This window comes from Chlamydomonas reinhardtii, chromosome 6, assembly GCF_000002595.2.
Source record: "Chlamydomonas reinhardtii strain CC-503 cw92 mt+ chromosome 6, whole genome shotgun sequence".
NCBI classification, from domain to species: Eukaryota; Viridiplantae; Chlorophyta; class Chlorophyceae; order Chlamydomonadales; family Chlamydomonadaceae; genus Chlamydomonas; species Chlamydomonas reinhardtii.
In genome coordinates this window covers 2,570,467-2,583,398 of record NC_057009.1, presented here as the reverse complement: position 1 = coordinate 2,583,398, position 12,932 = coordinate 2,570,467, and the positions used below count along the sequence as shown (strand labels likewise).

Sequence of the window (12,932 nt, the reverse complement as noted above, 5' to 3'; positions counted from 1 at the left end):
CCTAGGTGTGTATGAGGAGGTTTTCAGACTGAAAGCTGCAGCTCGGCGCCGCGAAGTCAGTAGCAGCCATCGGCATGGGGGGAGGACCGAATTGGATCGGCCACGCCGTGTCTCTCCCAGCCTCCCAAACTCCACGTGCTCCATCCCGCAGGCTGCCACTCTGTCGCGCACTGCCGCATGCCTACTATAGCAGTCCCTTGCAGTCCCCGGGGCGTGGACGCTTGCCCGTTGGGTTGCATGTGCGCACAGTGCTGCAACCAAGGCACTGGGCGTGTGATGGGACAGGGTTCAGGCAGGTTGGCGAGGTCCCATAGGGTGCAGCTGACGCCCGTACCCCAAGCAGACAGCAAACAGTTTGCAGCGGCAGAGCAGGAGTGCATGGCTGGTCGAACGCCGGAGTTACTGTACCGACAAGTTGCTGGCGGGCACCTTAACTCCACCGCGCGGCATCCCATTCCATTCCGCAGTACGGCTCCCGCCCTACACGAACCCGGCTTGCAGAGAGCTCAGAGGCGTATGATTGCCATGGTCAGTGATCCACGCCAGGCGACCAGGATAGGGCCGGCATCTGCCAGTGTCCCAGGCAGGGCCGCACCCGCCCAGCCCGCCAGTCCCTGCACTTAAGCCGGAGCGTCGCCATAGGAGTGCGGGATTCAGGGCCCGTGCCGCGGACGCAAGGTACGGGAGTCTGATGGGGGTCGGAACTCCCAGCGCCGTGCCCTGCATGAGGAACAGCCCTGACATCAGAACGCCAGCTGTCCGCGCAGTGTGACGGGCTTTCCAGCGCGAGCCTGGCCTTTCACAAGCTCTTGCTTAAAGCAAGCTTAGCGCCAACCATGCTTTGTTGTCACTCCTACTCCAGTACCCCGCAGAGCTGGAGGCGCCCTTGGCCAGGATGGTGCATCAAAGCAGCTCCCCTTGCGCGCCGAGGAAAGTTTCTCAGTCTTGCAAAAATATCGCGCGCACGTACTCGCGCAGAGCTGCAGTTCGTGCATCACGGACATCACTCAGGACGCCGAACTAATTGAGTCGGGATGCGTGAGCACCTCCACACAATCACACAAACACACACTCTCATGTGACCGGCCTCATCACCACCACGTACCAAGCCCCCAAGTGGAAGTGTATGCATGCGCTGCATGCCCCGTCACCAGATCACATGAGGAAGTTGGGTTTTGTGGGTTTCCAGTTCTGCAATGCATGCTGCATTCCCTGCCCTTCGCGTCATCCTACCTAGGCCCCTCACTCCTGGCGTGCAACTGCTTACTATGCTGCCACACCTAATAAGCCCCTCACCTCTCGCAAATCAACACACCCACGCAGGACAGCCAACATTCGTTGCACACGCGGGCGTGGAGCGGGCCTATGCGGCCGGCGATGCCCGGACCGCTTACCGCCGCCATCCCGTACGTTGATGTCTGGTTCGGTCGCTTTTGGTGGCCCGAGCCCAGTCCCGCACCCGTCAATGCTCCACATCCACATGTGCGGGCGCACACACAGACATAACCCAACAGGGTTGCAAGAAGCACAACTCGGCTGCCGCAGCAGCCCACCACAGTACCAGAAGTTCGCCAGTAAACAGCTGCGGTAACGCCATATTCCATCACACCGCCTCCGCGACCAGCCTGCCCTTCGCGTGCCTCCCTAATCGCTGTCTGCGTATGCGCACTTGGAGCTTGGGCTAGGGGTATGTAATCAGCCTTGGGCGCAGGCACCATGTTCACCAGCCCACCACGGCACAACACCATGTGGGCCAGACCAGACGGTCTGACGATATGGCGGGCGCGCATCGAAAAGCACCCACGCTGGACATGTGTTCCCACACCTTCACCATCCCCCGCTCGCTCACGCACCTCTCACAAACCTAGGCCCTTCTTCAGCTTCGCGACCTTCTTGCTAATCTGCTTGCTGTGCCCGCCCCGCCCCGCGCCGCGGGGCGGGTGCATGCCGGCGCCTCCTCCTCCTCCTCCGCCGCCGCCGCCTCCGAACCCGCCGCCACCCACGCTCGCGTTGACCACTGGGTCCGTCTCCGCCGTCTGCTCCACTGTGTCCGCGTCGCCCGTGGTCCCGAGGGCGGTGCTGCCAGGGCCCGGCGACGCCGCCCGCCGCCGCTGGGCCGCCAGCTCGTCTCGCAGCTGCCGCCACGCCGCCGGCATCTCGCCGTCAGAGGCAAAGCGCACCGCCAGCGGCGGCGGCACCGAGGAAGGGTGCGGCTGCGGCGGCGGCGGCGCCGGCGGCGGCGGCAGGCTCCCAGCGGCGGTGCCGACAGGCCGCGCCGCCGCCGCCGCCGCAGCAGCAGCAGCGGCAGCGCCGGCGGCAGCGGCAGCGGCACTCGGGGGCCCCATGGGTTGCCCGCTCAATCCCGCGCCGCCAGGCGACGTTAGCGGCGGAGCCGCCGCTACCGCCGCCGCTGGGTGGCCGAGCAATGGCAGTGTAGGCAGCGGCGGCAGCAGCGCGGAAGCGCCGCCGCCGCCGCCACCCGCGGCGGCCGCCGCGACGGCGGCGGCGGCCGCCGCCAGCGCGTGCTGCGCCACGTAGGCCGGGTGCTCCAGCGCCACCAGCGCCTCCTCCAGCTGCTCCAGCACGTGCTCCGGGTCGCGGATGTTGTACGGCACGTCGTCGTACGGCAGGTGTACGGCGTGGGCGGCGGCGTGCGACGGCAAGAAGCCGCCGCCGCCGCCGTGGCCCGCCGCCGCCTCCGCCAGGCCCCGCCGCAGCGCCGCCACCAGCAGCGGCAGGTCACGCACCTCCCAGGGCGTCAGCAGCTTGGACAGCGACGGCCGCGGCCGCGAGGCTGTAGCAGAGGCTGTAGCAAGGGCGGTAGCAGAGGCTGTAGCAGGGGCGCCGGTGGTGGCTGTAGCGGCCGCGCCTGCGGCGGAGGGCGCGGTTGCTGCGGGTGCGGGTGCGGGTGCGGCCGAGGCTGAGGCTGAGGCTGAGGCTGAGGCTGAGGCCGGCGGCGCGGCGCCGGTGGTGAAGAGCGTGGGAGCGTGTGGCACCGCCACCGGGCTGACAGGTGGCAGCAGCGGCGGCTGATGCTGCTGGTGGTGCGGCGTTGCGGCTGCAGCCAGTGGCGGCGCCGCCGGTGCGGGCGCAGGTAGCGGCGGCAGCGAGGGCGGCGGCATGTGGTCGTGTGGGCGGCCCGCGGCGGCGGCGGCGATGGCGGACCGGATGGCGAGCTGCATGGGAGACACATCCATGGCGTCGCCGCCGCCGTCGCCGCCAGCAGCGGCGGGGGTTGCGGCGGCGGCCGCGCCTGGCGTCTCCGCTGCGGCGGCACCAATAGCGAAAACCCGCGCCGCCGCTACTGGCGACGCGCCTAACAGGCCGGGTAAGGGCATCTCCGCTGCCGCGAACAGCGACTGCGGCTCCGCTGGGCCGATCACCGCCGCCGCGGCGGCGGCTGTAGCAGCTGCAGCAGCTGCGGCAGCTGTAGCAGCCGTAGCAGCACCGGCTGCCGCAGGCGGAGCCGCGTCCGTGTTTGCCGCGGCGCCACCTAACCCCTGGTGCTGCGGCGCCGCAGCTCCCGCCGCCGCCTGGTCTGGTCCCTGCAAAGGCGGCGACGGTCGTAAGTGCTGCCGGCCGCTCCCCACGCCGCCGCCGCCGCCGCCGCCGCGTCCTGCCGGGCCGGCTGCTAAGCCGCCCGCGGCGACGGGCGCGCCTGGCGTGCCGGCGCCGGTGTGCATCTGCTGCTTGGCGGCGGCGAGGGTGCTGCCGGGCGGCTGGCGCGCCTGCTGTCCGGGGCGCGAGGGCATCATCTTGGTGAGGGAGCCGCGAGCCCCCTGCGTGCCGGTGCGGTTGGCGCCTGCGAAGAGGGAGACAGAGAGAGAGAGGAAGCACACGCGCAGGGGCCTGGCCTCAGCAGGGCGAGCTGCTGCATTCGCACCGGTTGCAATGGTACTGGATGGTGCCATGCGGCGGCGGCTAGGAGCCCGCAGGCACACACGTGCAGCCCGCTGACCAGTAGCACGGACGCAGACTTACGGCACAGATGTCAGGCAGCCATGCAGGTAGGCATTAACACTCACATGTGCATACACATGTGCATACACATACGTACACATAACGCACACACAAACAAACCCATCCTAAAACACACAAACGCACGCACGCGCCCACCTAGCGCCACCAGCCCCAGCGCCTTCTGCGCGTCCGGCACCGCCATGGAGATGGACTTGATCGCGGGCGGCCGCCCCGGGCCCCGAGCAGCCGCCGCCGCCGGAGAGGCGCCGCCCGTAGCACCTGCAGCACCCGCAGCGCCCGCCGCCGCCGCCGCAGTAGCAGCCGCACTTGGCGCCGCCTTGCCGGACCCGTCCGAGCCCCGCTTGGCCGGCAGCATGCCGCGCAGCCCGCCGCCGCCAGGAGGCCGCTCGTGGCCGGGCGGCGGCGGTGGGGCGTGGGGCGGCACAGGCGCGACGGCGGCGGCGGCAGCAGGTGGTGCAGGTGTGGCGTGCGGGTGCTGTTGGAGCTCGCCTGTCGCCGGCCCCTCCACCACAGCAGTAGGCTGCAGCTGCTGGTGTGGCTGTAGCGGCTGCATGGCGTGCCCCGCCTCAGCACCCGCCACCTGTGCTACAGCCCCCGGCCGTGCTAGAGCCAGTGCTGTCACTGGTGCTGCTAACCTCGCTTCTGTTGCCGCCGCTGTGTGTGGCAGCGGCGCCGCCGGTGCTGCTGCTGCTGCAGCGACGGCCGGCGGGTTTCCCCCCGGTGCCCCCGGTGCCTCCGTCCCACTGCAGGGCGCCTGGGCGCCGTGAGTGTGGGAGTTGTGGCCGTGGTGGTTGTGGTTGTGAGAGTTGTGGTTATGAGAGGTGTGGTGGTTGGCGTGCCCGTGCGGGTGTGGGTGCGGGTGGCTCGGGTGTGGGTGCGAGTGGTGGCTGGCGCTGCCGGAGGAGGGCAGGCCCTGTAGGATGCTGAGGTGCCCATGCTGCAGCGGCAGCGGCGGCACCGGGCTGGACAGCGCACTCGGCGAATGCGGGCGCGGCGGCGGCCGCTGCGGCTCCTCAGAAGCCACCTGTGCAGCCGCAGCCGCCGCTGCCGCTTCTGCAAGCGCCGCTGATGAGGCAGGTGTTGCGAACGTGGACGCCTGCTCCTTGCTGACCAGGTGCGGCTGTGCGCCGCCGCCGGTCTGCAAGGTCTGCAGCAACAGCTGCTGCTGCGGCTGTAGCTCCGCGCCCTCCGCCGCGTCAGGCAGGGTGACGCGCAGTTGCGGCGCGTGCTGCGGCGGGGCCTGCGGCGCCGCGGCAGTAGCAGCAGCAGCAGCAACAGCCGTAGCAACAGCAGTAGCCGTACCATCTTCACAGTCGTAGTCATCCTCGTCCATGTCATCCGCGCCATCCATTTGCGGGATGCGAGGAAGCCCATCGCGACTTGGCGAGCCGTCGGCGGCTGCCGCCGCTGCCGCCGCCGCCGCAGCAGCAGCAGCGGCGCCCGGGGCCGCATCAGGCGCTCCGGCGGACGCCTGCGGAGGCGGCAGCGCGACAGCAGCAGCAGCAGGAGAAGGAGCAGCGGCCGAAGCAACGGCAGCAGCCGGGGCAGCAGCTGGGGCGGTGCCTACGGCCGCATTTCCCCCATGCCCTCCCCTCGCGCCGGCGCCGGCGCCCGTGCCCTCGCCCGCACCTGCAGTGCCGGCGGCAGCTGCGGATCCCGATGATGCTGCGGGCTCGTGGGCCGTACTCCGGGCGATGGTGGGCGCGAGGGCGCCTGGTGCACCGGCACCGCTGCCGGCCGGGGTGTGCGCAGCCCCTCCCGGGAGTTTGAGTTTGAGCTTCAGACCGCCCGTGTGCGGCGTCGCCGCGGCCGCGTGAGCAGCTGGCGTGGAGGCGGCATGCAGGGGCGCCGGCCCGGGCAGGCTGATGGCTGGCGCCGGCGGCGGCGTGACGCCGCGGCCGGCGGCGGCGCCGGCGGCGGCCGCGGCGGAAGGCGCTGCGGCGGCGGCCGGCGTGCGGCCGTGCAGCGACAGCTTGATCTTGAGCGGCGCGCTGCCGACACCACCAGCCCCAGCCCCTGCCCCTGCTCCTGGCCCTGCTCCTGGCCCTGCTCCTGCCCCTGCCCCAGCTCCTGCCCCTGCTCCTGCCCCTGCTCCTGCCCCAGCTCCTGCTCCTGCCCCTGCCCCTGACCCTCCTGCTGCAGCGGACGGCCCGGCGGACACGGCCCGCGGCTCGGGCCGGTGCGGCGCCGCGGCGGTAGAGGCGGCGGTGGCTGCACCGCCGCCCGCGCCGGCGGGTGCTCGGTTGCCCCTGGCCTGTGTTGCCGCCGCCACCGGCTCCTGCCGCTGCCCTGCTCCTTCAGAGCCGCTGCCCTCCTCCCCCTCCCCCTCGCTCTCGTCCTCGTCATCCTCGGAGTCTTGCGACTCCTCGTAATCGTCATCGTCCTCCTCCTCCTCTTCGTCCTCGAGATCATCCGCCACCGCCAGCACGGCCCGACGCAGCCGCCGCCGCGCGCCCAGCCGCCGCGCCCCCGGACCGTCTTCATCCTCGTCAGCGTCGTCGTCGCCTATGTTTGACGCGTCCGAGCCGCCGCCGCCGCCGCCGCCAGCGCGCCCGCCGCGTGCTCGGACGCCGCGTAAACGGACGCCGCCGCCGCCACCAGCGCCGGCGCCGGCGCCCTCCGAATGACCGTCCAAGTCGCTCCCGCCGCCGCCATGGCCGCCGCCGCCGCCGCCGTGACTGCCACCGCCGCTGACGGCGTCGGCAAACATGTCATCGTCAGTGTCGTCATACACGCGTGACCGCCGCCGCGGCCCGCGCCGCCCGCCGGCGCCGCCGCCGCCGCCGGCGTGCGCGTCAGCCACGTCCTCTTCCCCCTCCCCGCCCTCCGCCGACGCGCCCAGCCCTAACCCGTCCCGCAGGATCTGACCCGCAGTGCGGCGCAGCCGCGGCCGCCGCGCACCATCGCCTCCGCTGCCGCCGCCGCCGGCGCGCGCTCCGCCCGGTGACACGTCCTCGGCCTCGCCCTCATCCGGCAGACCCAGCGGCCGGTAGATCCCATGCCCGGCAGTGCCGCCAGCGGCGCCGCCGCCAGCGGCGGCGCCGCCTCTCGGCTGCGGCCGTAGCGTCTGAAGCGCCTTCAGCCGCTCAGCCGGTGTCGCGGGCCGGCTGCTGACCACGCCCATGTCCCTCGACGGCGTGTTCGCCAACCCGCCGCCGCGGCCGAGCTGCCGGCCGCCCGCTGCCGCCGGCCTGGGCACGGAGCGTGCGCCGCCGCCGCGACCCGTGCCGGCGCGGCCGCGCCCGCCGCCGCCGCCGCCGCCGCCACCAGCTGGCGGGGCGTTGCGGCGGACCACGCGGCCCCGCATGCCGCGCACACCCCGCACCAGCCCCGGTATCGCGGGCGTGCTGCCCTCACTGCCACCGTCACTGAGGCCAGGCCCGCCGCCGCCGCCGTACCAGACGCCGCCGCCGCCGCCACTGTCGTACGACACGTCGTCATCCGGGTCGTACTCGTAATCCGCGTCCTCCGCCGCCGCGCCGCGCCGCCGCCGGCCACCGCCGGCAGCGCCGCCGGCTGCCGCCGCCGCCGCCCGGGGGCTGACTGCCGGCGAGGTGCCGTCATCGGGCCCGGCGGCGCCGCCGTGCCGCTCACTGACGCCGTCGTCGTCGCCGCCTTGCTCTCCGCCACCCTCACCCTGCTGCTCCCCCTCCTCCTCGCCCTCCTCTCCCTCCACCAGCAAGTGCCGCCAGTCTTGGCTGCGGCCACGGCTGCGCCGCGGCCGCCCCAGCCCTTCGACGCCCGCCGCCGCCGCCGTACCAACCGCCGCCGCCGCCATTTCCTCATCCTCCTCCTCATCTGAGTCATCCATGTCGTACCCAGCCCGCCGCGCCAGCGCACTCGCAACCACCGACCGCGGCGCGGACGCGCGCGCCGGGAAACGCCGAGCCGAGCCCTGCACACCAGCAGCGGCACCCGCAGGCGCAGCTGCTGCTGCCGCGTCGGCGGCGGCAGCGCCGCGGCGCGGGCGGCGGCCGACGGCGGCAAAGCCGAGTGTGCCGCGGCCGTCGCGCGGCGAGGTTGTATCCCCCCAGTCGCCGTCGCCATCATCGTCGTCGCTGCTATCCAGCTCGTTGAACATGCGGACCGCGGCGGCGGCGCCCGACGTCAGCTTTATCCGCTTGCCGCCGCCGCTGTGCACCGGAGACGCAGGGGTCGCGCCGCCGCCGCCGCCGCCACGGGCCTTGGTCCCGCGCCCGGGCAGTGGCGGCGGGCCGCCGCCGCCGCCGCCACTCGCCGCAGGCCCTGCCGCTGCCCCCGCCGCCGCCGCCGCGCCCGAGTGGGTGCCCGACGGCCGACGCGGAGAGTCCGCGTATTGGTCCACCGACCCCCGCTTCCGGCCGGCTACAGCCTTGTTAACCGCCGCCGCCGCCGCCGCCACGGCGCCGCCGCCGCCACCCGACGCTGCCGGCGCCGCGCCGCCGCCGCCGCCGCCGCCTTGTACCGCCGGCGCCGAGACGCGGCGGAAGTTGTACGACGGCGGGCCCGTCACTCCAGGGCCGCTGTGCGCCGGACCGTTGTTGAAACTGTCTTGGGGCGCGGCGGCGCCGCCGTAACGGTAACCGCCGCCGCCGCCGTTGGCGGTGTGGGAGGTGGTCATGGTGCCCGGGCCGAGCGCGTGGCCGGCGGCGCGGTCGCGGGAGGTGGTGGCGCGCTGGCGCTTCAACATGGGCAGGCCTGTGTGTGTATGTATGTGTGGTGTGTGTTTGTGTGTGTGTGTGTGTGTGTGTGCGTGTGTCTGTGTGCGCGCGCGCAGTAGCGTGGTGCGCAATGGTGCGCCGTGGTGGGGTGCGGTGAGAATGGGGCAAGCAGAAGCAGGCGTTGCCTTCGGTGCACGCCGCGGGCTGCCGTACTCGCGGCAGCTAAATGGGGAACCAAGCAATGCGGAGCTGTCAGCCACGCTAAATGGGACAGCACTGTCCCAGCCTCCCTCTCCAACAAGCACACACACACAAAACACAAAACACACACGAAACACACAAAACACACAAAGCACACACGCCCCACCTGCCGCCGCCCTCAGCGAGCGCGCGTACGACACGGCTGTGTGCCACATGAGGTGCCGGAACAGCGGGAAGCGCGCGCGGTGCTTGACCTGTGCGAGAGGGCGTATGTGTATATGTGTGTGTGTGTGTTCAGTTGTTTGGGCACGTGCTTGTGTGAGGGGTGCGGGCGGGCGTATGCAGGTACACAAGAGGACAGCATGGCAGCGGGTTGGGAGAGCGGCCCTGACAGTTTGGGCTGGTATCTACAACCCTCCTCCCCCCGGTTGGCACTTCACACTTGTGACTTAACCACTCCGTTTTTCACAGGAACGGCTACCGCCCCCCCCCCCCCCCCCCCCCCACACACACACACACCCAGGTGCCCCGGCCCTGCCCCCCCTCCCCCCCCACCTTGAGCAGCTCCTCCAGCTCCCAGGCCCGCAGCGCCGCCGCCAGCCCGCCGCCGTGTGCGCTCAGCAGCGTGCCGCACACCGCCGCGCTGTCCGCCGCCGCCACCACCGCCACCGGCCAGCCGCCAGGCAGCAGCGCCAGCTCCCCCGGCCCCGCCTCCAGCCGCACCACCCGCAGCCCGGAGCCGGTGCTAGAGGTGGAGGAAGCGGAGGAGGCGGGGGCGGAGAAGGGGGGCAGAGCCAGGGGCGAGGGCGGCGGAGGCTGTGGGGAGCGCGCAGACGCGTGCCGCGGCGGCGGCGGCGGCGGCGGCGCGAGAGGAGCGGGGGCGGAGTCGTGTGCGGCCGGCTCGGGTGCGAGGGAGGTCGCGGGTCCTGCCGGCGCCGGTGCAGGTGCCTGTGCAGCCGCCGCCGCCGCTACCGCCTGTGCAGCCGCCGCAGTAGCACAGGCAGTAGCAGTAGCAGCTTGCGGCACGGGCGGCGGCGCAAAAAAGGGCGGCGGCGGCGGCGGTGGCGTGGAGCCGCCCCTCGCGCCCTCCCCTGCGCTTGCCTGCCCTTGCCTCGCCTCCCCGTGTCCCAGCGCCGCCGCCTGCGTCCCCGCCTGCGTCCCCGCCTGCGTCCCTTGCGTCGTGGCCTGTGCCCCCGAAGGCGCCGCCGCCTGCTGTGCGTGTGTCGCCTGCTGTGCATGTGTTGCCTGTGTCGCCTGTGCTGGCGGCGGTGGCGGTGGTGTGGGCCAGGCCTCTAGGAGTGGGCGGCCGCGGTCGCGTGCGCCGCAGGCCACCCAGGAGGCGTACAGCGCCAGGGCGGGCTCGGTGGGCGGGATGAGGAAGAACACCTGCGGCAGCAGGAGGCGGCGGCAGGGCGGCGGGAGGCGGCAGGCGGCGGCAGGCGGCAGCAGGCGGCAGGAGGGGGCGAGGGCGGGGCAGGAGGGGAAAAGGGAGGGACAGGGGAATCAGGGCAAGGCAGAGAGGCGAGGGAGGTGAGGGAGGTTGGAGGGGAAGGATCAGGAGATGGATCAGCTGATCTGATCACCGCACACGCCACCACCTACACATACATGCGCTCACACACACACTTGCTCATCCTGCGTCACGTGCCCGCCCTGCGTCAGATCACGTCACGTCACGTCACGCCGCACACACTCACCACGCGCCCCGCCGCCACCGCCCACCAGCTGGCGGCGCCGCCCGGCAGCACCCGGAAGTTGGTGAAGGCGCCCGCCGGCCACACCGCCAAGTGGTGCCGAGCCGCCGGACCAAGACCGCTGCTGCCGCCGCCCGCCGCCGCCGCCGCCACCTCCCGCGACATGTTGAGCTGGTTCACTAGATCCACAGCCGCCAGCGGCGCCGGCACGCGCAGCGGGCCGCCGCCGTCTGCGGCGGCGTGCGGCGCCGCCGCGCCTGGCGGCGGCGGCGGCGCGGCGTGCGGCGCGGCGGCGGCGGCGGCGGCGGCGGCTGGCAGGTCGGCCAGTGAGAGGGCGGTGAGCGCCAGCTGTCGGCGCTTGTTGGCGTCGCGAATGCCCTTGCGGGGGGCGCTGGTCTCGCGGAACGCATCCACGTCCCTGCGGTTGCATGTGTGCGTGTGTGTGTGTCTATATGTGTGCTACAAGAAGAAACAAAACGAAGCCCGCCCAGGCGCTGCCGGAGTTACTTATGTGTGCATGTTACATATGTGTGCATGTGTGCGCGTGTGTATGTGTACGGACCCACTCACTCACCCCTGGTGCACGAAGGCGCTGTCCGCCTCGTCATCCATCTCCGTGTCGACCCCGTCGTCCTGCGCGGGGGCGTGGGGCGGCGCGGCGCGGCGCGGGTGAAAGATTGACTGCTACATCAGGCTGTGTCACGGCCATGCCGGGGCGCGACCAAAGCAGCCGCCGCCACGTCATGCAAAAAAAACTGCAGCCCACAACGGCGCCATCACAGCAGTTGACCGCACACCGCACGCAAAAGCACACACGCACACAGCAGCAACAGCAACGACAACGACACACCTGGGAGCTGATGGCGGCGGCCGCGGAGCCGTGCCCGGCGCCCTCGGAGCCGCCCCGCCCGCCGCCGCCGCCGCCGCCGTGTTGCTGCTGCTGCGGGTGATGGTGCTGCTGCTGCGGGTGCTGCTGGTGCGGCAGGGCGGTGAGGTCGCCCACGGGTTGCCGCTCGCGCCAGTAGAGGCACCACTGCCGCAGCGTCCACTTGGGCCCCGGGGCCTGCTTGTCCACGTCCAGCGTTAGCACCTGCGTTGAACAGGAACGGAAAGGAAAGCAGGACGAGCAAGTCAGCGCCTGTGTACACACGTACATTGTTAAGAAAGGAGTAATCAAGGGAAAGGGTCGACACCTTGCATCAGTATTCAAACTGTGTGTGCGCGCGTGTTTCTGGGATACCGTATACCGTACATCTGTGCGCAATCTGTAGCTTCGTTGTCGTTGTCGGCAACACACGCACACTCCCGCACACTCCCGCACACTCCCGCACACACGCACGCTCCCACGCTCCCACGCTCCCGCACACACGTACCTCGCGGTCCTCCCCCAGCGCCCGCGACAGCGGCCCCAGGTCCTTCATGTCCGGGCCCAGCAGCGGCTGCAGGTGCGCGGCGGGGGCGCCGTAGCCGCGCACCAGCGCCGGCGCCTGCAGCCCGCCCGCCCGCACCCAGTCCGCCGTGAAGGCCGCGGCGTCCAGGACCTGGTGGAACAGTGGGGGCGGAGCAGTGGGTTTACATTCATGATTACGGCAGCCAAGAAGCGATGATTACGGTAGCTAAGAAGTGAAGGAGCCAGGAACAGTTGGGGAGAGCAGTGGGGGCGGGTGCAGGTGTGGGTGCGGGGGCAGGTGCCGGGTGCGGGCACACGGGGCAGAGGGGCGGCGGAGGCAGGGGCGGCGGTGGCTTGGGAAGCGGTTGCGTGTGCCAGTAGGCAAGGGCGAGGAGGCACGCCGGGACGTTGACGAGGTAGGGCTGCTGTGCGTTAATGGGACAAGGGGAGTAGGACAACGATGGCAGGGGCCTGGGGGCGCGTCGGGGGGGTGGGGGGGGCGCTGCTGGGCCAACAGCTGCGTTGCGCTTCCACCGAACGCCTGTGCGCCCGCACCTCGCTTCGCTGTGCGGCTTGGTGGCATATGCCAGTAAGCCAAACCCCCGCAGCTATTGCACACACCTCAACAGGTTCCGATACGCAGCCGGGCCATGTGAGCAGCTGCGCGCGAAGGTGACGATATCCGTCCGCTGCGAGTGGGAAGGGGCAGCAATTTAGCCGAGCGCGTGTCGAGCAGCCCTTTCTGCTCCGAGCATACAAGTATCACCATATCCTGAATGTTAGCAAGCGCGCATACCTGCGTCCAGGTCGTCAAACCCGCGAGGCGCGCCGTGGGGCACGGTCGGCCGGCCCGGTCCAGGCGCATGTGGCCCGGCCAGTGCCATATCTAATATCTTAAGCTACAGCTACTGAAAACCTGCTGGAAGCTCAAGCTCATGTTCTGCGTCCCGTGTGCCGACCGCGCAAGGCTTACTGGGCGGCAAAACACAGTGCTGAGACCTCAAACGGGGATGTTTGTGCGTGCCT

At 71.4% G+C, this 12,932-nt stretch overlaps 1 protein-coding gene across 1 annotated transcript; it reads right to left on the bottom strand.

The window, feature by feature from the left end:
* Positions 1–929: 929 nt before the first annotated feature.
* Positions 930–12,907, bottom strand: CHLRE_06g269400v5 (uncharacterized protein). The gene is made up of 10 exons (XM_001696459.3): positions 12,703–12,907; positions 12,528–12,595; positions 11,890–12,057; positions 11,367–11,606; positions 11,091–11,149; positions 10,520–10,934; positions 9,378–10,208; positions 8,989–9,076; positions 4,117–8,658; positions 930–3,802 (listed from the first exon to the last, which is right to left on the bottom strand). Exons 1-10 carry the CDS (start codon positions 12,788–12,790, stop codon positions 1,857–1,859), a joined length of 8,445 nt encoding a protein of 2,814 aa, XP_001696511.2. The 5' UTR covers positions 12,791–12,907; the 3' UTR covers positions 930–1,856.
* Positions 12,908–12,932: the final 25 nt, after the last annotated feature.

Coding starts and splice junctions, on each gene's coding strand:
- CHLRE_06g269400v5 (XM_001696459.3), bottom strand. CDS start 12,790: ATGGCACTGGCCGGGCCACATGCGCCTGGACCGGGCCGGCCGACCGTG. Junction 12,596..12,702: donor GTTTGACGACCTGGACGCAG/GTATGCGCGCTT, acceptor TCCCACTCGCAG/CGGACGGATATCGTCACCTT. Junction 3,803..4,116: donor GCTGGGGCTGGTGGCGCTAG/GTGGGCGCGTGC, acceptor CCCTCTTCGCAG/GCGCCAACCGCACCGGCACG.